Genomic DNA, 27,432 nt, shown 5'->3' on the forward strand with positions numbered 1-27,432 from the left:
ATGCTGCCTCAGTAATGAAATGTCCTTTTCTCACTCCAACACTTTTGGAAAGGAATTGCCATGACTACAAGAAGGAGTTTTTGCTTTCTTTACTGCTGCTGTGCTGCCCTCTTCTGGTGAATAAACAAACAGTCACCAGTCTGAACCCATTAACAACCTTGAATAGCTCTGAATAGCCCTCAGTAGATCTATGTTTGCCAAATGTGTAATGTGGGTTAATGTCTAGGTTAGAATTACGTGTGAATGTAATAAAGTGGGAGGAAATTAACAAAAGGAAATCAATAGAGTTGTCGATAATCTCATTAAAGGATCCTGTGGGTGGAGGTATGGATTGTACTCATGACGTGTCAAGTTTATCTGATGCTCACGTTGATAAAACACTTGAAAAATCAAATCCCTGCAGACATCATTTACTTACATAACCAATTCCAGCCTCTTTCACTTGGCCGGCCCTGTGCACACTGCCTGATGAAATAGTGCAGGTTTATTTTGGGAAGGGTTATCTCTGGTCTGACAGCAGTTCAGAAATAAGAGCTTGTTCGATGGTAAAAGGCTCCTTTGGAGGAGGGTCCACATGGGTTTGTACATCTCTTCCTCCCATAATGCTTTCCAGAATCAGTGTAAATCATTATACCACATTTACTATTTGAATTTCCTCCCTGTTTTTTATTTAAGTCTTAATCCTCCTTGGTTATGTCTTTCCTTCTGTCTCCTTCTTTTGTTATTTTTTCCCTCCCATTTTCATTTTTTATGTTAACTGACAGAATCTATCTGATCGGGGAAAAAAGTCATACAGTATGCCCAAAGACAGCACCCTGGGAACCTGAGGGGAAATTGCTTAAGGCCATCTCACAAAAATAATTTTCACAGCACACCACAGTGTGCTTGGAAACTATCCTCCTTCTCGCACTTTCACACAGCGCTAAAGCACTGACAATGAATTCCTGCCTCGAGTGCTGTGAATTGAAGCTCTTGTGTAACTAATGTGCTACTTTCTGTCTCCCTCCACATTGAGATGTTGCTCAGCAAATTGCTCAGTTTGGCTTGGAAAAATGAATTTCTCTGCGCAGGAAAGAACAAACTACACACCATATATCCCCCATATCCCCATTAAGCAATAGAGCAGACAGAATGTAAATTACTACTGTTATCCCTGGCCATGAATATCATCAACACCACCACTACGCACACCTCTTTCAACTCTGGAGGTTGCATTCAAAAGACATTATCCTGTTATGTTCATCAGTGGGGTGTGAATTATTTGGATGTTGGCAGACAAAGAAGTAATCAAATCCCAAATCCTTTCTGATGGCAGCATCCTAATTAATGACTTAAAAGGCATAACTTAATTAGAGGAAAGCATTACTTTCAAACAAAAACACCTTTGGAGCTATAAAACTTTTTTTTAAAGGGCTGGGGAAAGTTTTCTCCTTGTGAAATTCTGGGAGGGTGTTGGCCCAAAACGTCATTCCAAGGGAGTTGCAGTGGATGTGGACTTCCCCAAACTTGGAGTTTGATCAGTCACTAGGGCAATGTGACTGCGGTGTTTGGGAACGTCGTGCATGATAATAACAGAGTAGCTCACTTTTTCTATGTTCGGAATATTTATTTTGAGGTGTTTGTTAAGTATGAGTTACAGGAGTGGAGAGATGGACTGGCGGTGGATAGTTTTCACACTGTTTTTGAACTTTCACTTCACTTACGGGTCTCCCTCCTCCTATGACTTGTTCCAAGGGTCTGCATACACTGGAGTGGTACACAGACACAGAAACAGGTAAGTAACGGGGTTTTTATACTCATGTGGCAAACCATTTTAACTTGTCTGTTCTCTTTAAAGTAATGAAAAACGGCCGTTTCGTTACTTTCCGAAAAGGTAAAAGTTGTGCGCTTTTGTTGCCAATAAAAACTCGAAGAAGTCCAAACTTTTTATTGATCGTAATGACCTCAGACCGATGAAAAATGAGCCTGTTATGGTCAACCATAGCCTGTTCAACATTCACTGTTGAGCTTTTATCAGCCTGTGGCTAAATTTGGCTCTCGTTTTCCAGTGTTGCCAAAAGGTGATAACATCCAGATAAACGCTGGAATGTCAGTGATTACTCCAATCTCTCATCTAAGAGTCCATTAGGCCTGGCTCATTTGCAGCTCTTTCCAAATAAAGTAAAATAGACTGAAAATGAAGAAACATCTCACTGAAATTACGCAACCTTTAAGCTCAGTCGGACCGAACTGTGATGCTTTTATTGTCAAAAATCACCAAAACCTCCCTAACTAATGCTATGGTATTTGCACATTTCCTCTAAATGATGGTGCTTGGCATATACATCTTGTTTATTTCTGCCTCTCTCCTCAGGAACTGGTGTGCCTATGTGGTGCGCAAGAACGTGAGCTGCGCTGTGCAGGGGAGTGTGGAGAGCTTCCAGGAGCCCGTAGTGGCCCCCTGCCCAGCCTACCAGCCGGACTGCCAGCAACAAGTGACGTAAGTATCCGGGGAGTGAGGGGATGGGGTCGAGGGTGCATGTTTTGATGTATGAGATGGACTGGATACAAAATGTTTTCTCTGAGAGAAACCTGGAGTTAGATATATCCACGGTGGCTGTAGAAACTCAAGGTTGGCAGAAGCAAAAGCACAGCGTTTGCTATAAAGCCCACTGAAAAGGCAAAGGGCTAAACAGGAAATGTTCTCCCTATAGCTGTTAGGCAATACATGTGGTCACTTACCTTAAATAACCTTCAAAGTGAAGTTACAAAACAGTATTGAAAGCCAATAGCAACCAGTGATCACCTGTGGACACACAGCCTGCACTACTTTCAACACAAAATAACGGAAAATGACAACATGCAGCATCTCACTCCCAAGTCTTCAAATATGGCAGCTTGGTCAGTAGCCCCATGTTCAAACTGTAACTCTCTATGTGGCCCTATGATGGGAGCAAAGGAGGAATTCAGATGGCATAGTATAAAGAGCAACAAAGTCCATATAGGGAGAAGGTATAGTAGTAGATTGATAAAAAAAAAAAAATAGGACTTTTTTTCAAGATGCTGCTGTTTGTGCCCTATGTGAAACCAAAAGTAAAAAAAAATGTTATTTTGACATACAGAAGTTCAATTAACTACATAACAAACAAACTTATTTGAACCGAAACCATAATCTTTTATAAACACCTGACTAAGTTGTTTCCTGTGTGTTTTAAAGACAATGTATGCATGTAATGAGCAGAAACTGACACTGATACTAGATGGTTGTGTGTTTGACGACTCAAGAATGTGTCAAAAAAGCAACGTATGTTATTCATACTTTTTAAAAGGACATGTTTGGAGTGTTGGCCAAGCCAGATGTATAATCTTTGGATATGTTAGCTCCTCTGATATGTGTCATGACACTTTCTTTATATTATCCGATCCTCAAAAAAAAATTGCTCATAAACTGTTAACAGTGTCTAAAATTAAGCCATTCTCTTAACATGTTTGGGGTGTTAAGGATCACAGTGGACTTGGGCCTGTTACAGCATGTACTGGAAGAAAAACAGCATACAGCTGGGACAGACAGCCTTTGTATAGAGAATCAGGTCAAGAATTACGTACATAGCTATCTGAGTAACTTATAGGAGATGAGCAGAATACTCTCTGCAAGACTTAACCAAATGATTTACACCTCCAGAATAGATATGGCTCTGACACGTTTTTCTAAATCTGCACATTTGTTTATCTCATTTCATCTAGTGTTCAAATATGTATTACTAAACACTTACAGGTGCTTTACAGCTGTAGATTTGTCATTAACATGGTCTTCAATATAAAATAACTCAATTTCATGTTGTAGCATTTACCATCATACTGCAAAAAATATATATATCTGGCATTAATTTGGAAACAACATCAAAAGTAATCTCATCCAGGTTGTATTATTTATTCTGCTGCTTTCACTTGGCTCCCTGCAGATAAACACTTGTGAGCAGTACATCAGATTCTTTTCGGCAAAAATGAAACTGAGAACCAAGTTGGTGGTAACTTATATAAACAAAGCAATCTGTTCCTCTAATTGAGTAAACAATCATTGGGAATAGGAGGATCCACACCAGTAAGTGTTGAGTAATAGTTCATTAATTTACTGGAATATGTTGTGTTGCAATTAAATGTTTTTTACTTTACTGTACTATCTGTGGTTGAGCTTTGTGATCGACTTACACAAACACATCCCCAAGAGCAACTGTGTTGTGGAAAAAATCCCTGGAAACAGATAATTCTTAGGTCACAGGAGCAAATTTCCAAGTTATTGCATGAAGCAAGAAGAGCTGGCAGTGAGAAGAGACACCTCAGGTTTTTCCATTTCTAAGTTATGACATACAGCACTGGCTTTAATCATGTGAGGATTACATTTAAATACAAATAGTTGATCATTTTAAGCTTTCCACTGCTCTTTCTTCTAATTGTCAGGCTAAGAGTGTTATCAGGGAGGGTGGCAGTTTTGGGGAAATGTGCAAAGATGATTGTTCCAGTCATCAACTTTCCAGATGTTGTGCATGACATGACCCCTGCCTTCAGGGAAGTGATGTCATCTATTGTTTCTTTGGGAACTGTTTGCCTTGGCTAGAAAGCTGAAATGCTCATGAAATGGGGAACAGTAGAGGAGCTCAAAAAATGTCCAAAAAAGCAGACGTTTTGGTGATTGCAGGAGTCAGTAGTTCCCAATAAAAATACATATTATTGGAACAGATTTTACATTTTGGAATGGCAGAGTAGATTTAATATCAACAAGAAAAAAAAATACAGAAAAAAACATTTCACAAATGGCCGGGTTTGATCTGCAAAATAAAGCTCAGTGTTCCCAATTTCATATTCATGTGTTTTTAAAGAGATTTTGAAAAACGTATTTATTCCTCTTCCCTGTTTTACAGATACCAAAATCGGTTTCGACCTACGTACAAGATTGCTTTCAAGACAGTCACAGAGTTAGAGTGGAGATGCTGTCCTGGTTACCAAGGCCTGGACTGTAGGGATTTAAAACCACCCCCAGACCGACAAACAGTCCAGGGAACGCAGCCTTACCTCCCACCAAATCCTGGATATACAACCAGACACACACAGAGTAAGACATCTTCTGTTCTACCTTAAGTATTTCTAACAACTGATGCCAAATATCTATAGTGAGCTCCCTTAGTGCCATTCTGCTGACAGAAGGAGATAATTTAAATATCAATAGTCTAATAACTTGTTTTTTTCTGGTCATAGGGCCAGAGCGGAGAGAGACAGGGCACCATGAGACAAGGCATGGTGGGACAGATAAGGTGCGTCTTCTCGAAGGTGAGGTTCAGCGCCTGTCTCAGACAGTCCTGGATCTCCAGTCTGCTTTGACAGGATTAACCGACAACATCCACGCAGGCCTGCAGGAAGACACAAAGAAGATACTTGTGACGCTTCTCAACAACACACTTCCACCAGACAGTGCTACGGCTGCAGGCACAGAGGACAGCCCGGCAGTGCTGGATGGTCACCAAGCTACTAGAGGGGGGATTGCCGGAGACAAGGCTCTAGAAAAAATAGTGTCCCGTTTGGATGATATCAACGTTGAACTGAAAAGCAAGGATGAAGCTTTGGAAGACCTGAGAGGAGCCATGTCAAGTCACGATGGGCAAATCCGCGTCCTGATGGATTCATCTCAATCTACGACTCTAACAATAGCCGAGTTTGATGTTATACAGAATATGATTGATGGAAAGTTTGACAAGATGAAGAAAGAGCTAGAAAAGAATTTGGCGGAACAGACAGCCAAGCTGCAGAGCTCATGCATTGACAAGCTCAAGACCTGTGAAGACAGCCGTGATCAAGGTTTGGCCAGCCTGACCAAGCTTGTGAATTCCAACGAGGCTGAGCTGAGAAAGGAGATCCGGGCACTACGTCTGGATATGGCTGCCGCTGATGGACCTATACGAACTCAAAGACAGACCGATCCATCAAAAACAGAAGAGGATCGTAGTGACCACAAAGATCTGTGGCGTGAGATTGACCGTATTGCAGAGGCTCACCGTATCCTAAATGTCCGCATTGACAACGAGCTGGCTCACCTGTCTGCTCCTCGGGAAGACATCGACATCAGCCTGATGATGGAAGAGCTGGAGGCTCGCATTAATATCACGGAGCTAAATGCAGAGACTCACTGCTTCTATATCGAAGAGAAGCTGACCCGTAAGATTGCGGAGGAAGTGGCAGCACTCCGGAAGCTTCTGGAGGAGAATCTGAACAGCATGGCGGACCAGTTTACTAACATGTTGGTGGAAATGAGCAACAGCTCCTTCCCTGGGATGTTTGGTGACTCCGTGGATGCCCTCCAGAAAGAAGTCAACAACAATAAGTTCCTCCTCCAAGGTTTGGATGATAAGGTCAATGCTGTTGGAGAATTGTGCTCAGCTGGATGTCCAAGCTCAGGAGTTAGTGCAGCTGAGAACATTTTGAAGGACCTGACTCGCTATAGGAATGATTTGGACGCTCTTAACACAGACGTCAATACTAACAAGGACAAGCTCAGGCAACTAGAAAAGTTCCAGAAGGAATACAACCAGGATATGCAGATGATAAACTCGACATGCTGCCATGCAGGGCACAGTGGCACTGGCAGACCAGCACAGGACAGCTTAGTCTTTGCAGTACCCAGTAACCAGGCAAACGTCACCAGACGGCAGGTGGAGGAACTGAAAAACAGGCTTGATGCGCTCAGTCGACAGGTGTCCTCTGATCTGAGTCAATGTAAACAGAACACCCAGGGTGTTTCTGATGGCATTTCTGCTGTGGATGGACGTGTCACCAGACTTGAAACAGTGTGTGGAAGGTTAGATGGAGTTTCTGCCAGTATCAGAGAGCTGAAAGATGGACTGGAGAGACATGTTGGTGGTATCCGGAACTGTGTGTCCAGGATGAACGTCACCTGTGAGCATCACGGTGCGGACATCATCGCACTGCAGAATTCCTTGCAGAGGGTCCAGGCACAGCTGTCTGCGATGGCCAAACATGTTTTGAAAGATGTCACCGCCAAAGAACCAGGTGAGTTATTGATGATGGTTATGTTTGTTGACAGCATTGGTAATGTCTTGAGAAGGAAATAACAGAAATGATCAAAGGGCCTCTCTGGCTTTCACCAACATAAACCAAGTCATTGTTTTGTCATATTTATCAATATTTATTTGATTAGCAGATGGCAGAGCTTGGAGCCAATATTCAGAGGCTTTATCACTACAGAATGTCATTTAGCCAGCACACATTGAATCGACTATTATGTGAATGTTACAGCTTTGGTATTTGGATCCTTTTGACTCCACAAAAGGAAGCAGTAAGCACAGCAGGGAGTTGACAACAACTCCCAACATGGGGGAATTTATATCCTACAGATGCATGCTGGGGTTGAGGTGGGGCCTTGTAAGTGAGTGAAAAGTGCAATGAAAAGAGTGCACTGCATGCATAGTGCAATTTGAAGAGTACTCCCAAGAGTTTGACAGGGGATTGAACTATGCTGCAGGCTTTGCTTCATTAGTGAATTTAAAGGAAAAACTCGACATTTTGGCAAAATTATTTGCTTGCTGCACAGGCAGTCAGATACAACTGTTAAGCTAACATTCTAACATGCTAAATCAGTGTATGGCAGAATCTGGCGACTTTTGGGGGCTAGTGCTAGCTACTTTAACTGGAAAACAGTTCAGGAGATGCTATCTAGCTAACGAGAAAGCCGTCCATTCAGTTAAATTTCCGCTCTCATTCACTATCATTCTACTCCTATGCTCCATTCAATGTGAAGCTGCAGCCAACTACCGGGTAGGTAGCTTTATGTAAAAACAGGAAACAGAGTAAAATTAGCCTGGTTTTGTCCAAAGAAGACAAAATCCACCTACCATCATGTCACAAATGTACACATCATTTAATAATCTGTAGGTTTTTGTTTTATCTGTCATTAAAAAAAAGAAGTGTAAAGGCATCAGGATGTGATTTTACAAGTGGATATGTGCTTTACTTTTTTTTTTTTTTACATTGAGCCTTCTTTTTGAAAGAGACAGACTAGTTCATTCCCTCCATTTCTAGTCTTATTATAGCCTAAACTAACTGGGTGCTGGCTGTTGCTTCATATTCAATTTCATCTTACTCCCAGCAAGAAGGCAAATATTACCTTTACCTATTACTTTTCAGTGTGACGGGAAAGATATACCGTATGACAGTAATTAGATTCAGACTATGGCTGAATCACCACTCAAAAGCCTGTGGATTCTCTCTATTAGCACAGTCAGGAGCTGAAACTGACTAAATACACACAGTTCTTTGCAGCGTCCTCTCTAACTTCCACCGCATGAGTTTATCAAAAGTGATTAACATCTGTGTAAACACAAACTTTTCCTGGAGATAATCTTCCATATAATGCATTCTGCTTGCTTGGCTTACATGGAGGCTTGGAGGGAAGGATCAGATCCCATGAATGGCCACAGGGTATTTCCCGGAGAGGGAGGACACGGGTTCACTGGGCCTCCCGCGCTCGCCTCGAATATGTCATTCAATATGTCCCAGCACCAAGAGGCAGAGGCCCACATTGGAAACTTCCTGTGACTTAGACTCATATTGTCCGAAGAATTCCACATTTTTTTAATATGAGGAATAAAATTGTGAAATGCCAAGGTCAACCCCTCCTAACTACTCCGATGATTTACTCGCACTGTGTTGTGCCTCATCACTCCCTTATGTAAATGTCAGAACACCCGAGCAGACAAGTCCATCCACTCCCTTTATGGACTTGTTGAGCTGTGAGGTCTTCTTTCCTGCACCATGACATAGCTTTTTTACTCATACCACAGAACTGCAGACCTTAATCTTAGTTCCCGGTTCCTCAGTACACAATTACACACACACACACACACACGCACACACAATACACCCCTCCCTCACTTTATTCTTACACATGTACACATACCAACCTCCAGAGATTCCCGTAGGGTGACCTCAGCCTGATGTGTGGAGTCTGGTCCTCATTAAGGGCCCTGACTCACTGCTGGAGCTGGTCTTGATGGAGAGGGGAGAAGCAGGGCTCCACACCCAGGACCAGATGCTTCGACTACCCTCAGCTGTGATGTCATGACTGGGGCCCCATCACCGGTGCCTCCCTTTCTTTAAACCATCATCCAAAACAATGGTATGATAGCGACCTGAGGAGGAAAAGAGGGTGGATGGATTAATGGCTGTGGTGAAGAGAGAGAGACAGAGAGCGTGAAGGCATCTTGTATTCCAGCTCATTCGTTGCCAAATATGGGTCCGTTATTTCTAAACAGTGATATTTGATTTCATTACTGTACATGTAACATTACACTGCACCTCTGCCCAGCATTAAATCAGACAGAACTGTGTGTGCAACTCCCTGAAATCTTTGTATTTCACCCAGATGGGCGTGGCTTTATAGGACTTTGACAAGCTCCGTGACCCTCACACCCTCAAAGTTCAGTTATTTTTGTTTAATGAAAGTCAAAGTATGTGCTAGTTTTCTAAATCTTGGAAGAAATTGGCAAACCACCCTAAATAATACGCACATACAATATCACTTTATTGCTGCATGTCAAGTATGAATGCATGCAGAATATACTTTTGATATTTTTCTATAATTTGGTCTCACACTTATGTACATGGAAATCATTAGTCTTCATTTTCAGGGAATCTTAAGATGCAGGATACTCAATTGATATCAGAATAGAACACCCATTTGAGCAGATTTCGGTTGTTGGGCATAATTACGTTGAACTAAATATATCAATATACTTTATCAGTCTTAAGTTAAACTAGTTAGTTGATCCCCTATTTTTTTGGGATGTTATCTAAAACATAAACAGAATGTGATAATTTGCTAATCTTTTGTGACAAATACTAAATTGAAGACTGTACAAATATATTTAATTTCATAAAACCCACCTGCCTGCCAACGGGGAGACGAGGGTTAGATCAAAAAAAGGTTATTTTTTTGACTAATGTAATTTCTGTTGTGTTTTAGCCAAGTGCTAAACAGGCATAGAAACTAGAAGATGTCATCTTTCAAATGCAGCCTCATGAATGTATTTTGATATTATAGTTCTTCTGTTAGTAGTAAGTAAGTAGTTAGTAGTCTAACTCCTCACCCTTCCCCTTCCCCTAAACCTAGTCCCAACTTCTTTGGAATCAGGGTTGTAAGTATTTTCAAATATCACATTGTGATGGTCAGTTTGAGAATATATCAGCAGTCAGGTAGAGCTGTAGTACTTGAGTCCAAAGATTACTTTTTTAAAGACTTGCACTTGTCTCGGTCTCAGGCTCAGCTAATGAGAAGTGGTCAAGTTGTTCGTGGCTGCTGGTTCAGGATCAGTTGTACTGATTAGCTGAATCTACCAAGATGATGTGTTGGTATTTTTGCCCAACTCCTGAATCACTGTATTAGCATTGGAAAGACGCTATTTCCTATTATAGTCCCAAACATTGATTTTTTTTTTGTTACCTTTGTTACCAGGCTAGCTGTTTCCTCACTTTTACAGTCTTTGTGCTAAGCTAAGTTAGCAGGCTGCTGTTGGTATTTCATATTTACTGTACAGACACAAGAGTGGTTTAAGTCTTCTTTGGCAAAAAGTGTATTCACTAAATTGTGGATCTTTTCCTTTAAGGGCAGCACGTCATGATATTCTCTCTCTTTGTGCTCATAGTCTGTTTCCTAAATCCCACGAGAGAGGGAGTTGGGCTGTGTGGCTGAGGTAGCATGAGGATTTAATGTTTTCCTCAAGTTTGGAAAGCAGAAGAAAAGTCTAAATGGAGATAAAAAATTTCCATGAAAAATCCCAGCTCTGTGGGTGTGGTGGTGGTTGAGAGTCTACTGAAATGTTTCCTCTCTGCGTTTGAGCTCATATTCTCTCCTCAGTCATGTGAAGACCCCGAGGAGGCTGCAAACAGATGAGGTGTTGTAATAACATAACTGTAAGATTAACTGCAATAGCTCTGCCCTTACTCAATGTGACTGCTGAATGGAACTGTGTGACTTCAGTTGCAAAATGTTGGCACTGCTTTACCCACAACAGCTGCTGCAGCAGAGGTCTGCCGCTACAGAATGTGTGTGTGTGTTTGTTTCTTTCTCTGTTGTTGTGGTGAAGCAGCAGTGACTCTGTTACATCATTTAACAGTATAACACAGCTATATTAAAGTCACTTTGAAATGTAGGCACGATAATGTCTTAAAGGCCAACTTTTTCATTGTTCTTTTCTGGGTTTATGAACTGGAAATGCCCACTTAGTCTCTAAATAGCAGTGACACAGGTCACCAGTCTAAGCTGTTATGGCTAGCTCTAGCTGAGTCAACGCTAGCTGTGCTAAGTTTGGAAGTCAGCGGCACAGAATATACTGCTGTGGGAATAACATAATAACATAAGCAAACTAACCAAACGGGGTGGGCGTAACATTAGACCAAGGAGTTTTGTGCTCTGCAAGGTAAAATTGTTGTTTTTGTCAATGGAGTCTGGTGGCTTTGAAGAAAGCAAACACAGCTTAGGTTCCCTGTCGTAAAGGTGAAACTATTCTTAATATAATGTAAACTTAACCTGCTTCAGATTTTATTTAGGGCGTTCTTTTTTAGGTAGCTAAAATGTGTTTTGCTGTCATTTACATTTTTGCAAGAGTTGTTGTTCATCAACCACTGCTTCGCTCTATTCTTTTGCTTTTGTTATTGTGTGAGTCTCAGCCTCAGATCTGAACCAATATAACAATATATACACTACTGGTCAAAAGTTTTAGAAAACACCAACTTTTCCAGAATTTAATTGAAAATTATGCAGTTTAATGTCTCAGTGTACTCTGAAATTAATGCACATTTGCAACATTTAAAATTCTTGATTGAACATGATAGTGTTTTGAAAGTAAAAAAAAGATTCAAAATCACATTTTATGTTGGACTAAAGGACTAAAAAAAGACACAAAATGACAAAAAAAAGACACAAAATGACAAAAAAAAAGACACCAAAGACACAAAATGACTAAAAAGACACAAAATGACCAAAAAAAGACACAAAATGACCAAAATAAGACACAAAATGACTTACAAAGACATGAAAAGAATTCAAAAATGGACAAAATAGCCCAAGACTCCATAGAGTTTAGTTGTTAACCCATTTCTTGTTCCCTGAAAAAGGCCTACTTGTATAATTCTGAAATGTACATTATTTTTCAGTTTTGGTTAAGCTTACCTTTTTTTAATTACCTCTGGCAGTTCACCACTTACCTTTGTACCCTTTCAAGCTGTTCATTTGACTTGAACTGCTTGAATTTCAATAAAAAACTGGAAAGTTGGTGTGTTCTAAAACTTTTGACCTGTAGTGTATATGTAACAACCTCATCATCCAGAAACCTAAGACAGGTCATGTGGGAAAAAGTTTTCATAGGGGCTTGGAAAAGGAGCATTTTGATGCTAAAACATACCTACTTTAACCAAATATTTGATTTGAACACATAAAAAACACTATTGCAAAGCTACCAAATTAAATTAAAACTTAAAAATGAATAGACCTGCTTTTAATAGAATGTTTATAAGAGGTTGTTAAGAAATGTATACATATGGGAAATGCTTCTGTTTCCTGAGCTTGAGCATGCTGTTCCTTATGCAGACAGTGACTAATCAACCTTTCCTCTCATTTTTCTCATTCGATCCTCAAGATGTTTTTTTCTCTACTCCTTTTTTTGGAGGTGATCCCAGTCTAGCTCAAATCACTTCCCTGTCGTTTCTTTCCCTCTCTCTTATCTCTGACTCCCTCGTCGCTCTCTCCTTCTGTCCAGTTTTTTCTTCCGATTTGTCCTTCCAAGAATGCCAGAGGACTTCTTCTCCTCCTCTGCCTCCACCCTGTCCTGTAAGTGTCTATTGACAGGCAGAAAGGAGGAAAAAAAGACAGTTGTATTAAAGCAGGGATAAAATGAAGGCTTTGATTTCATGGATCAATGCTTTGCAATTGATCATTTTGACTTTATATAGGAGAGACAGGCACTAAGATTAACTGTCTACTGTGATGAGGGAATACACGAAAAACAAGATATCAAAGGCTTTTTGAAGTCAAAGGGTGTCTGCTGGGAAAGAATGGAAAATTGAACTCGACACCGCCACGAAATCACACTGTATATATTTAGTCAGTACCAGCATTTTGAGGGGGCGCTTTTGACTGCAACAGCTCCCCCAGAGAGATCTCTGAAGCCTTGACGTTGTGAGGTGTTTCCATCTCTGACCTGTGAGCCCATCTGGAAGTCTTCAGAGCAGAATGGACCCAGATACACAATGGGAGTCCCTGAGGTCTGCCATGCAGTCCTCCCATCGTTAATATCAGTGAAGGAAAATGGGGTGGAGGATGAAATTGTGTCCATGTGCATAGCAGGAAAAGACCTATGTCAGAGTGTGAGTGATGCATTATTGTATGTGTAACCACCACACCCTGCTCCGTGCCCCTTGACACCATTTTCCACCGCGTGGTCAACTTGTCTGCTGCAATATTGCTCAACGCTTTCAGACACTTTTGACAACCTGGTCTCACAGAAATCCGTGAAATAGCCACGGATTTCGCTTAACTCAAAATCCGTGGAATAGGCACGGAATCGCTCAAATTTCCGTGAAACTGACACGGATTTCGCTACAATGCAAGTTAAAGACAGTCATATCCCGTGGCTATTGGTTTGTTCCAAGTCACGTGACTTTCAAGGTTCCGGCAGTCAGAACAAAAAACATGGCGGACAGTTCTCTCATTTTTAGTGAAAAAAATAATATTTTGACTTTGTTTCTGCATAAAAATGGATTTTGATCACATTTCTAGCGAGAAATATATGTTTTATTTTCTAAATATTCACTCAGTGAATGTACATAATCACTTTGTGGTGAAGATCTCGCCAGAAAAATATGACTGTCATTAACTTGCATTGTAGCGAAATCCGTGTCAGTTTCACGGAAATTTGAGCGATTCCGTGCCTATTCCACGGATTTTGAGATTTTGGGATTTTGGATTTTGATTTCGAGAAATATACGTTTTATTTTCTAAATATTCACTCAGTGAATGTACATAATCACTTTGTGGTGAAGATCTCGCCAGAAAAATATGACTGTCATTAACTTGCATTGTAGCGAAATCCGTGTCAGTTTCACGGAAATTTGAGCGAAATCCGTGGCTATTTCACGGATTTCTGTGAGACCATGTTGCTTTTGAACACACTGTCACCTGAATCCGTGGAGGCCGCGGTGACTGCAGCATCCCTCCCCCTGCAGGGTCTCAATCTGCTTGTGAGCAATAACATCTGGTTTTGGTGATTCTCTTGGTTGCACCAGTGCTGGTGTGTGTGTGTGTGTGTGTGTGTGTGTGTGTGTGTGTGTGTGTGTGTGTGTGTGTGTGTGTGTGTGTGTGTGTGTTTTCTCGACTTTGTGGTTGCCCCCTCGGTGAGACACAGGCTGAGAGCTCATGGGAAATATGCACTCAGGCAACCGACGTCCTGAAGGAGGCACAGGGAGGAAATGAGGAAGAGATTTCTGATTATCTCAGTACAACATGATTGCTGGGTTTAATTTGTTTTTGATTATACATGTGGTTTCTGAGTAGCTTGTGGTATCACTTGCAGTAAGAAGGAAGAATTCTGTTGATGGTTGTTGATGTTTTATTTGATAAGAACAGAGTGGCTTTCATAATCCGGTGTAACAGGCGGTCTCTAATGTAATACCGTAGAACTCGGGTACTTGGATTGATCGCTTTGCCTCAGTACAAGACCGAACGTACAGTTTTTATTCGTGATTTGAGCGTTATATTGTTGGCTGTGGTCGAAGTTACAGCAATTAAAATAATTATTCTAGTTTCAAGATGCTTCAAAGTAATTAAATTGTACCCTGTGGGTTTGAGTGTGAATGTTCAGTCATGACCTTGGGAAGAGTACTTTGACAAAATGATCTTGACTTAAAGAAGCTACAAGAAGTTTCTAACTTGTAATGAAACACTTTCAATGTAATACTAGTGCATCTTTATGATATACATAAGCGAACAGGACCGTCAGCCAGAAGAGTGGTGATTTCTATAAAGTTAAATAAAGTTCTATAAAGTTATCCCTAACAGAGAGCTTCTGTTTAAATTTTTCAGGCAAATTTTTACAGTGAGTAGTTCACTAGCTAGTTAAAAGGAAGCAGGAGGAGACTTTTCTTAAGAGAATTGTATTCTTGATGTTATAGTTTGTGGTTATGGTTGATACTGCAGCAGGATCAATACAGAGAAAAGGAAAATAACTGACTGAAGAACAAAAAAAGATGGAAACACAAGTCGACCTTGGTCGGTCATTTAACAGATGGAGGAAAATTGCAGCATCAAGAACTTTTCAACAGGAGACAGGCTGTCCTCATTTTTAGTACTTATACCTACAAAAATAATGCAATATTATTCGTATATATCTCATGTAAAGCCGGGAGTGCAGGCTGCCTCAAAGGAAGTGTCCGGTAACGTAGTATAAAGAGCAAAAAAGTCCACGTAAGGAGGTGACCATAGTGGGTCGATAGGTCAAACAAACCCAGGAAGCTGCTGTTCATGTACCATGTTAAGTAATTTATGCAGTTAACTAACTAAGTTTCATAACAAATGTAGTTATTTTAACCTAAACCATGGTCTTTTGTAAGCCAAACAAGTAATTGTGTTACCTAAACAGTTTGGCACTACAGGGGCCGGTCATGTTGCTAGACTTTTATAGAATAATGTATGAAAAATGGTGCATAACTTTTCAAAAGATATCCTACAATGTTGAAATGAGAATAGGTTGGATGGAAAAACTACCACTTTTGTCCACAGGAGTCGCCAAAATCTTTTCTCCAGAGTTTAAAGATATCCTTTGAACCTCCAGAAAAAGTCTGCAAGTGGACCGTGAGATTAATTTTTCCCCTGTGGACATAATGTTTACGTTCAGTGTTTCTCACTAAGATGCTCCTCAACGGCCAACAAAGGTGTTAAATGCTTTTTCCTCCTCATTAAAACATTGCCAAGCCAGTTTTGGACGAGGCACTTGCATCAGCTGATAGCTTCATGCTTCAGCATCTATCAGCCTTTTGTTAGAACAGCTGATCATCTACCAGCTGATCAGTAACATCAAACCCGTTCCATGTAGACATATAAAGTGGCCTTTATAAGGAGGCAACCCTGAGTTTCACACTGCTCATACCTTCATATCTGCACTGCTTGCAGCTGCTGAAAAAAAAAAAATCAACATTCATGTCAGTTTACAATCATCCTCCAAATCTATACGTATCATATGCTTGATCTCCCTGCAGAATCTTTGTTGTTTGTATTCTTGAAATGCTTCCTCAAAGATCAAAGCCTTTCTGATAATAATTTGGAATAAGTGGTCATTTCCTTGATGTTCGCGTCTTTGGCTGAGTGGCATTACGTTAATACTGTTACACGTACTTCAGCCTCGCCCACAAGGTTTAAACAGCCCAACAGACAGATACATGAAGAATCAAACAAGCCATTTAATGTAGAAACCTGTTCACTGGACACAATCTGTCTGACACATGGTTGTGAGCTGGGGCTGACACAAAGCAGGTACTGTACTTATTAGTTTTATTTGTCCCTGGGACACTAACATCGTGTCTGTGCTCACCTCAGAGGCCCAGGTGATGTCTGTGCCCTCGGGGCTCTGGCACGCAGCCAACAGGTTTCCGTTCAGATGGTTTTTGTTGACTAAAAACTCTAACGGACCGCCTGCATTGTTTTTATGAAGGGTAATAATGGTACCGGGTGAAAACAACAACAACAACCCAGAGGTGCAGTGAAAGCCTGTTATAATTTGGCCTGTCAACAGAATTGAAGTCGTTAAAGGAGAATTCACAAGAGAAGGCAGGGATGTGGTTTGCGTGTGAGAGGAAGTGGGATTTCTAAACAAAAAGCAAATTGGAGGCTTGTGCCTTTGCAGTAGCAGCATTTTCCACAACTTTCAATTGTTGCAACCAGATGGTTTTGCCGATCATATGGTTAGAAAGAGAACCATAATTTGATCTATTTTACGATCTCACTCTCTTTTTCTTTCTAAGGAATGACCTTAAGACCAGAGAGGCCCGCTTCTGGGCCAGACTCGACTCCAACCAGGACCAGAGTCCAACAAATCCACATCCCTTTCATCATCCCACCGCCGCCATCCAGCCCAAGGCAGCCGTACAATCCACTGCAGCCCAACGTGCACACCATTCAGATCAGCCCGCCAAGCCAGCCGTCCAGCCCCCGCCAACCAGTTCACCCCTCTGTCCCGCTGGTTCCCGTAAGGCCGGTGGTGGAGACGGGTGAGGCAGGACCTCCAGGGTACAGCCGCAGGGTCACTGTGCGGAGAGGATCTGAGGACTCGTCCAACATGCCTGTCAAAGGATTTGCTGGAGCCCCAGGTGAGTCACTGCGATGTTAACCTTCTCACTGCAGCAAGGTTATTATAGTTCACGAAAACTAATGAAATAAAGAAAACTAGAATTGAAAAAAGATTTTCGTTAACTGAAATAAAAATAGAGTTTTTAAAAAAACGATAACTAACTGAAACTGTATTGTGTGGTTACAAAACTAACTAAAACTAACTAAAATTATAGTGAAAATGTCCTTAGTTTTCGTTTTTGTCAACTTTTTTCATTCATAATTCAGTGTTTCTATTTGAACATGCAACACATGGTAAATATGTTTACTGAGACTGGGATGTCTACACTCCAACAAAAATTCAAAACACCCAGAACTGTAAGAGTTAATAACCTTATTGGGGCTGAGATGATAAACCAAAGGAAATAAACGCAAAATTTATTATGACCACTTTGAATCTCGCACCCAACGTATAGCCCATTACAAAAAAACTAAAACTAACACTAAAACTAATAAAAACTAAACTAAAACTAAGCATTTTCAAAAAATAAAAACCAAACTAAAACTAGAAAACTCACTCTAAAAACTAACTAAAACTAACTGAATTTGAAAACAAAAATTCACAACGAAATTAAAACTAAAACTAATGAAAAATCCAAAACTATTATAACCTTGCACTGCAGCTCCAGTTTTTCATCCCTGACATGAATCTGTGTGAACACCTAAAATCTGCATTACGTCTCATTTTAGTTGCACTCTAGACCACATGGATTTATGCCACAGAATATGGTTTGGTGATGCTTTAAATTATAGCCTGCAAATTACTGAGCAAAGTAGAAGGTCATGCAGAAAGTGCAGACCTCCACCAAGGCCATGCCCTCGAGCTCTGCACAGGACTGTTTTCTAAATCCTGCTCTGTCCGATATTCTGACCATGCACACCAGAGTTCATCATTAAAATATGATTTTTATATTTTTATTGGTTTGAGTGACATTTGTGTTTTGGTGAAACAGCGCCCCCTATAGCGCCTCAGTAACAGCCCAGGCGGAAAGTGGTACTGCAGCATGGGACATGTTGAGAGGTTTCCAAAACAAAAAGCCACAAAATGATAATAAATTCAGATGATTTTCTGAGAGAAGTTGATGAGGGAAAGTAACTAGAGAATGTGCTCTGCTGTGTCCAGAAACAGAACATAACTCTTGCCTGACTTTTTTATTACTGTCTATTTCACCTCAATAAAAAACACAGTGAAATAAAACTTTAACAAAAGCATTATGTGTACAGTCATGGAAAAAAATATTAGACCACCCTTTTTCTTCAATTTCTTGTTCATTTTAATGCCTGGTACAACTAAAGGTTCATTCATTTGGACAAATATAATGATAACAACAAAAATAGTTTAATTTAAGAGCTGATATCTAGACATTTTCCAATGCCAAAGGGTGGTCTAATCATTTTTTCGATGACTGTATGTTGTAGATACAGAGGTAAACTTCCATAAACTAACATTTGGTTTCTTGGAAAAAACAATAATTTGCATTTAATTATGAATAAAACATTTTTTTTGTAACTATATCATATTATAACTAATTTCATTACACTACCAATACCCTTTTCTACATTTTCATGTCCTGTTAACCACAAATAACACAATAATCCAACATGGTCTCACAAAAATCCGTGAAATAGCCACGGATTTCGCTTAACTCAAAATCCTTGGAATAGCCACGGAATCGCTCAAATTTCCGTGAAACTGACATGGATTTCGCTACAATGCAAGTTAATGACAGTCATATCCCGTGGCTATTCCAACATACAAAGTGATTATGTACATTCACTGAGTGAATATTTAGAAAATAAAACATATATTTCTCGCTAGAAATGTGATCAAAATCCATTTTTATGCAGAAACTAAGTCAAAATATTGATTTTTCACAAAAAATGAGAGAACTGTCCGCCATGTTTTTTATTCTGACCGCTGGGACCTTGAAAGTCACGTGACTTGGAACAAACCAATAAGAAAAAATATCCATGGAATATCCACGGGAAATGACTGTCATTAACTTGCATTGTAGCGAAATCCGTGTCAGTTTCACGGAAATTTGAGCGATTCCGTGGCTATTCCACAGATTTTGAGTTAAGCGAAATCCGTGGCTATTTCACGGATTTCTGTGAGACCAGGTTGCAATAATCATATTAACAATAATAAAAAAATACTCTTAATCAATTTCCATGTCTCTTTTAAACACAATCTTGTACCCAAACCTCATGTCTTTGACTCCTGTTCTGAAGATTTGTCTCAGTAAAAGCATTCAGTAAGACACCCCATAAATACTGAATAACTACACTGTGATTTGCATGTTGTAATCTAAAGCGTTAATGCAGACTCTGATGCAGAGTCTACTGTGTGAGTCTACTTGTCATCGCTGCCGTGACAAGAAGGACATTTTATGATACTGTGTCATAATTCTGGCACCACGAACAGTTCGGCTGAGCCAGCATTACCACATGTGACATAATATATGAACGTTCTTCTTTTCAACGGTCACATCCGATAAGTAAACTGCCTCAGCAGTGACGACATTTGGAAATGAGCCATTTTCACACATGGAAACACATTGAGAAGGTTTAATTATCTGAGTATAGATTGTTGTTTTGTAAGAATGCTATAAAATCTTTTAACAGGGGCCAGCTCAAATTGGACAGAAGAGACAGAAACAGATAGCCATAGAGCCAGTTCTGGACTGAATTAACTGGACTGCATATAGGATGATTAGAGGAAATAACAAATAACAAAACAAAGGCTTTGTTTAAGCCTCCATGTGGTCTGTTTTTGGCAGTAAAGGAGCAGAGAACAGGTTTAAAATATGTCCTTTGAATCCATGATAGTAAAGGATCTTAACCCGAGAACAGAGTGGTAAAAGTTTTAGTTCTAAATATTTATAGTTATAGTTCTAGTCCTTGGTTATGATTGGCTGAGCCACATTGAAATACTGACACACCTGTGACCACATTACATCAGTATTACAGCGCCAAACAAATTGTTCAAAAGTGTCATATTTTGATGTAATGGTTGGGTCAGAACTGGATGAGTGGTGGAAAGAGATGGACACGAAAGAGGGGTGAAATTACTGAAAAAGTCAAGAAAAAAGCAAATGTTAAACATACGATGTGGCCCCTTTGCCAAGGATTTGTAAAGTAGGAAAAGACACTAGCTGCTGGAGAGCCACCACTGTACAAAAACTGCTTGATGTCGGCCTAAAGGCAAGAAAAATCAGATCAGTGATGGGTCATAAATGTGAATGCAATCTTGTAGGCTACAAACTACAGAGAGAGAAGATGCTACTAAAGCAAAACTCTGCTTCTGCACCATTTGATGAAAGACATGCCTGTCCAGAGTCAAACACCTCTGAACCAGTAGACTGAAAACACGATTTAACACTACTTCAACCACTGCACAATTACTGGTGATAAATGTTAATAATCACTGCCTTAAGCATGCTTTCCACTGCAAATGCATTTTCTGGGGCAATACTTACTTTATCATCAATAAATTATTGCAGTTTATGTTTCTTTCTGTTTATTGCCATGTGAGGCAGTGCTTTATAGTGATTTTGGAACAGCTAGCGGGGTTTACTCTTCAATATTGAAAAGTAGGTTTTCACATTATCTTTTTTTTTTTACAGGGCTGTGATTGGTTTTGTTTTATGGTTGTTGGTTTTATTTGGAACAAAAACAGCAGGTTTAAATCCATTTCAACTGTAAACACCTGAGTCTGCTTATAGATTTTATTGTCCTGAAGCAGCTAAATCTACATCAAACCGATTCAAAAATCCTCTTGTAAAACCAAAATGATGCAGTCTGGATAACAACCTGTTTTGTTTTAATTTATACCTTCTCTGGGAAACTATCCTGCAGTGTTTTGCCATAATGTTTAAATGGAAAACCAAACAACTGTTGCTGGAATGAGTATTCACTGACTTTTCTCTTCAGATGATGATAAAACATGATGTGTTTGTCATCTGTTTCTCTTTGCAGGCTATCCAGCTCTGCAGCCCGTGTCCTTCAAGCCTCAGTCATTCAGCCGCCAAGGTACATATCAGAGCAGTTCATTATCAGGTTACAACGCATGCATCTGCAGGCTCTGCCATTCTACTACATCAGTGTAAAAAATAGTGGAAAAAGCTGTGAATAATTTAAAGCTTGAGAGTGTGAGGGAGTGGGAACTGGATGTGTTTAGTTTAAGGATATGTGGGCGGACTGTGGAAGGATTTTAGCTCGTCTGCAGGCACTCAGCAGAAACTTTTACCCTGGGCTGCATGCTGAATGTTACATTCAACTTTAAGGTTATCACCATATACTTTGAAAAGTAATGCAATGAAATGCATCCTCCCTGGCTCCCCCAGCCCTTAAAACTAGAAAGGTCACTCAGTAGAGTGCAGATCTCTGTCAGGCATTGTGAATCTCCTGCATATAGGGCTGATTGATCCAAACTCTGCTCAGAAAACAAGCATTTTAAAAGTTGTTTGCTTGTTGTAGTGTGGACAGACTTTACAAAGCATGAAGTCAGAATTTGTACACATCTGCATCATGTGGTTGTTTCTTCGGCATCCTTTTGATCCATTTATTGCAATTAAAGTCATTTTATTTTGGGCTCATGCTGTTGTCATAGCAATGTACCAGCAGTCATCCAGACACAGTTCCTGGAGAAGTATATTATTAATAAATACACAGTATATTATTATAAATATAAATCCAGAGATGATGGTGTTCGGTTTTTACGACGTATTTGGGACTTCCACAAGCAGCAAAAATGGTTATTTTGGTCACGGTTGTTGACAGAAGTAATAGTGTAATTTCACGTTTCGCACTTGTAATATGAATGAACACAAAGTCTATATTCACTTAAAACAAAGATTGATCTTTTATTCCTTTTAGCTACAGCCCAGAAAACCACTCAAGCACCTAATTAATTGGATCTGTAAAATTGATTTATGGCAAGACACTTTGGGCAGAAACAGTTTTTTCTCATGCACTGGTCAATTTTGAGATATTTGGGCTATTCTGTTTACATAACATTCCTTTTTTCACAATAGTGGAAAGAAAAAAAATCCATATAATTTCAAAAAACGTGATAAGTCTTAATGTGAGTAACCGACTGGAGAAGTTTCAAAGTAATATCTATTCGTTAAACATTTTTTAAAATCCCCTTTCACCTGAAGTTTCTACCTTTAAACATATAAGACTCATACTGATGAACCGTCTATAAAAATAAATGTGTCAACCTTTGAGCTCACTGCTGTGACTTTAGGAATTAATACACAATTAACACTTTTTGTACCTTGTAGTTCCCATAGCAGCAAAGGTGCCTTGGAACCCGATCTACCAAGCTCCAGTTGTATCACCAGGTAAGATTCGTCTCTGTTGATGTCACCAGTAAAGAAAAACAAAATGAAATAAAAATGTAGCTATAATATGAGGATTTGTGTGTAGAAGTTAAGGTAATGGCTTTTTATCAGTCATTGTTAATGATCGATGTGTGTTTCTTCCCTTCAGTTTCAGCTGACAGCAGCGCCTTTGCAGATCCTTTCTCCTTCTCTGCTGGACTCACACAGCAGCCGCTCTCTGGAGACTTTGGCTTCATCCGGTTCAATAGAGTTCTAGTCAATGATGGTGCACACTACAACCCCCACACAGGTACACAAACACAGACAGAACATTTGTCTCAGCATCACTATGATACTCTACATCAGGGGTGTCAAACTCAAATACACAATGGGACAAAATTTAACACTTGAATAAAATCGCGGGCCAACATTGAACCAATAAACCTTTTAATATATACCAAACATGTTTTGCTTTAATATTAAATATGGAACCAGCAACGCTTATAAACATACAATATATAACTAAATAGTGAAGACATGCAAAATCAAATTTCAAATAAAAAACACATCAATGTCATTAATTTATTAAATAAAAATCAAATAAAAATCGTAATGCCTCTTTTCTATTTGCATCCTTCTGATTTAAATATCATAATAAAGTTTTTCAACAGGTTAATACATTCAAAAATAAAATAATAATAAATCTAGTGTTAGCGGTAAATGCGCCGTATAATACCGGCTGGTCAGCTTTTATAGTACAATTATATAATAATTTGGTATTGCCTCGCGGGCCAAATAAAATTACACTGGCCAGAGTTTGACACCCCTGCTGTACAGGGACTTGTTTGGTACACTCAAGCTGCATATCGCACCAATTTTATTGCTTGTGTCTTCAGTGTAGTTTCTTTAGTTTATCACCAATTATCATTTATCAAAACACTCAACACACATTCAAAAACTGTGCCTTTAAACTAGCTATCGGGACTGCAATGTCACAAATATAATATGTATAGGTAAAAAGTGGCTGCAAAGGATCAAGTTTGTTTGAAACTCTTGCGAGAGTTAGACATGAGGAGTGCGATCGGTTAATGGTAGAATAAGAATATCAGGGTTAGCCAATCAGAGGCAGGGTAGGGTGGGGCATTCCCGGATTCACACAGACTACAATAGTTATGTTTCCATTAACACATTCTTTATGCATTTTGAAGATTTGCATGAGAAAAGTTTGATGGAAACACCAAAATTCATGAAAGTTCCTAAAATGTGCATCAAAGCTTGAGGTGGTTTTTGTCTTTTTCTAGAAATAGTTAATGCAATAAACGGGGGATGGGTGCGCCTTTTCCGAATAAGTTCTGACGTTTTCATCAGATTTTTTCTTTTACTGGCAGTATATTCAGACAGTATGATAAAATAAAGCATGTTCTAGTAGCACCCTAAAATATATAGTATGGAAAGTATGAACCTGAAAATGAGCACAATGTGCCCCCTTTAATGTCTGATATGAAAAAATGTTGCATTTCAAGAACATGCAAATTAGGGACATTTCCATCAACTGGTTCAGAGCGAATAAACAAGGCTGCATAAACCTACTTTCATCAGAAGATGGCAGTGTGACGTAGGCTAATCCATCAAAAAACAAAAAAAAGAAGGTTGCTAATCGGACGACTTTGGCCACGCACAAAAGAAAATGGAGAGAAGTCTTCAGGAACTGGTTTCATTCAGAAAACATATAATTGTTGTTTCACGTCAGCTCGTCTTGACCAGAAGAGCGGAAAGTTAAATGTTCACTTCATCAAAACGTATTCAGAAAAAGCAGTTCCATCTCCCTTTTTTTTCTGGAAAATACAAAAACCACCTCAAGCTTTTATGCATATTTTAGACAGTTTTATCAAATTTTAGCATTTCCATCAAGCTTTTCTCATGCAAAAATATGTTGATAGAAATACAACAATACAATATAAAAGTGTTTATACAGTACAGGGCAAAAGTTTGGACACACACCTTCTCATTCAATGTGTTTTTCTTTGTTTTCATGACTATTTACATTGTAGATTCTCACTGAAGGCATCAAAACTATGAATGAACACATGTGGAATTATGTACTTAACAAAAAAAGTGTGAAATAACTGAAAACATGTCTTGTATTTTAGATTCCTCAAAGTAACCACCCTTTGCTTACTAGAATATAAGACATATTTTCAGTTATTTCACACTTTTTGTTAAGTACATAATTCCACGTGTTCATTAATAGTTTTGATTAATTTACAATGTCAATAGTCATGAAAATAAAGGAAACACATTGAATGAGAAGGTGTGTCCAAACTTTTGGCCTGTACTGTATGTGCACCTGATTATTGTTTTAAGCAAGATTTAAAAGGAAAGTGTGAAGATATTGAGTACCTTATTGAGTTGTAGGCTATGAAGAACAGCAGCACAGCAGGATAAACAAACACTAGTAATTGATCTTACTGACACCAACGCTCTCCCCCTCACCTCCACAGGGATCTTCACAGTACCTCTGGATGGCCGATACCTGATTTCAGGACTGCTCACTGCACAGCAGGGCGACCGTGTGGAGGCGGTGCTGTCCGTGTCCAACCGCAGCGTCCAGAGGCTGCAGAGCTCAGCGGGGCCTGTAGCCGGTCAACACGGGGGCCCAGCGGGTGCCGACTGTGGCTGCGGAGGCTCAGTGTCCTTCAGTCTCATCCTGCCCCTGAGGAAAGGAGACCGCGTGGGCCTGGTGAGGACCGGAGGCCAGCTGGCCACCACCGGGGCCAGGGAGATCCTCTCCACCTACAGCGCCATCTTCCTGTATGCGCCTCAGGACAAAAGATAGCCGGAGCTCAGCTGGACAGAAACAACAAGGACTAGAGTTTGTTCCCAGATAGTTGGACTGGAGGAAATGTTGAAGAAGCCTTTCACTGATTCCTTTACCCCTGTGTGAAGATCCTCACTTATAAATTCAGTTAAAAAGTCATTACATTGCAATTTGTAAGCCAAATATACCTGAATACAAGAAGCAGGATTTGTTTCTATTTGATTATCAAGTTGCCTTTCTGTACCTATTGTGAATGTCTTGTGTAAATAAGTGTTTATAAATTAACATAAAAATTCATAAAATGTTATTATTTTAACAAAACCATCTCAGAGACTCGGTATACATTACGCTCAACATATCAGCAGAATGTGATATTGTTGGTAAGGCAATAAACCACGATAAATCAAAGTATGACCTCCGTTTTTCTTACTGTGAAATCTGCAGAGAGTGAGAGTGATGATTAATAAAACACACAAAGAGCCCGGTGTGGGAAAGTAGTTTAGCAACACAACAAGCTTTGATTAATGTCACAAAATTTGCTGGCTTCAGAAACTCACAGCCCATTTTTTGCCAGTAAAAGAAAAAATATGATGAAAACATAGCCTTGTGTTGAAAAAAATATATAATTGAAGCCATTTTAATGGCTTTGAGAAAACTTCTTGAAATAATGAGTTCGTATCTAAAAATAAGGACTTTGTCTTGCAAAAAACCCAATGAATTACAACCACAAAAAAGACTGACTATTGCAAAAATAAAGACTTAGTACAGGCTTTGACAAAATGTTTTATGGAAATGAATAAATGTGTAACCCTGTTAACAATTTATTGTAGAATTTTTGTAAGCCAAAAATGATTTTTACATTCATCAATTAAATAATCAGTTAGAATCACAAAAATAATAACAGTCTCAAAATAATAACTTAGTATATCAAAAAGAATGATTATCTCAAAAATAATAACCAAGTATCTCATAATCATGATTAAAATAATGAGTTAGTCTCTTAAAATAATGAGTTAGAATCACAACATAATGACTATCTCTAAGAAAATTAGTTGCACAGCAAAAATAATGTCTCAAAAGATACTTTCTCAATATTTTTATACTAAGTCATCATTTTGTTTCTCATTATAATGACTTACACAATCTCACATTGGTGGAAATGGGCTTTCATAAGAAACTGCACTGAGAAAAACGAGGTTAGAAGGCAAAACCCCCATTTGGGTCATTACGTAAAGTGGGTGTGGATGAAAAACAAATTTCCCCTCACCTCACTCCTGAGACTTAAAATATTCCAACAGCAAACTGTAATAAGCAGCAGGAGAGCATTTAGCCTTCAGTTCATCCCCTGTTAACCTTTAAAGAAGAGAAAAACACTGGTTTCTAGTCAGTTAAACAGTAATTCAGCATTGTGTGGAATTATCTAACACATTTCAATTGCAATGAGTATACATTATTCATGTATTGAGACTTTATTGAAAGCAACAGGGTAAAAGTTACTTCTCTAGCCTCTGGTGATTGATGAACTTTTTAACTCTGACTGGAAAGGAGAAAAGTGCAGCACACAAATGTATTCAGTTAGAAATTTTATTTCATACAAATATGACCACAAGCCACACTTTGTTAGCTTCATTAGGCCTGTATTTTTTTCTCGTCTTACAATGTATTTTGTTCTTTAAACATACTTTAAACCACATTTCTATACAAATCAAACACAGCATACACTTAAGGTATTTCTGTTGGTCAGACACAATCAAATAGCAAGCGTTACCTCCAAACAGAACAAAACAAACAAACAAACGAAGTCCCACACTTTATAAGAAATAATAAAACAGAAAAAAGGCATCTAAGACAGAAGTAAGTGATGATCA

At 39.3% G+C, this 27,432-nt stretch overlaps 1 protein-coding gene across 1 annotated transcript; it reads left to right on the plus strand.

Moving 5' to 3' along the window:
- Window positions 1-1,546: 1,546 nt before the first annotated feature.
- On the plus strand, window positions 1,547-25,959 carry emilin2a (elastin microfibril interfacer 2a). Its single transcript, XM_059343760.1, has 9 exons — window positions 1,547-1,774; window positions 2,354-2,479; window positions 4,899-5,089; window positions 5,233-7,038; window positions 17,056-17,400; window positions 21,398-21,451; window positions 22,708-22,767; window positions 22,916-23,056; window positions 25,248-25,959. The coding sequence occupies exons 1-9, from the start codon at window positions 1,593-1,595 to the stop codon at window positions 25,580-25,582; spliced, it is 3,240 nt and encodes a 1,079-aa protein (XP_059199743.1). The 5' UTR covers window positions 1,547-1,592; the 3' UTR covers window positions 25,583-25,959.
- Window positions 25,960-27,432: the final 1,473 nt, after the last annotated feature.

Source organism: Centropristis striata, chromosome 11 (genome assembly GCF_030273125.1).
Source record: "Centropristis striata isolate RG_2023a ecotype Rhode Island chromosome 11, C.striata_1.0, whole genome shotgun sequence".
NCBI classification, from domain to species: Eukaryota; Metazoa; Chordata; class Actinopteri; order Perciformes; family Serranidae; genus Centropristis; species Centropristis striata.

Coding starts and splice junctions, on each gene's coding strand:
- emilin2a (XM_059343760.1), top strand. CDS start 1,593: ATGTTCGGAATATTTATTTTGAGGTGTTTGTTAAGTATGAGTTACAGG. Junction 2,480..4,898: donor GACTGCCAGCAACAAGTGAC/GTAAGTATCCGG, acceptor CCTGTTTTACAG/ATACCAAAATCGGTTTCGAC. Junction 5,090..5,232: donor TACAACCAGACACACACAGA/GTAAGACATCTT, acceptor TTCTGGTCATAG/GGCCAGAGCGGAGAGAGACA.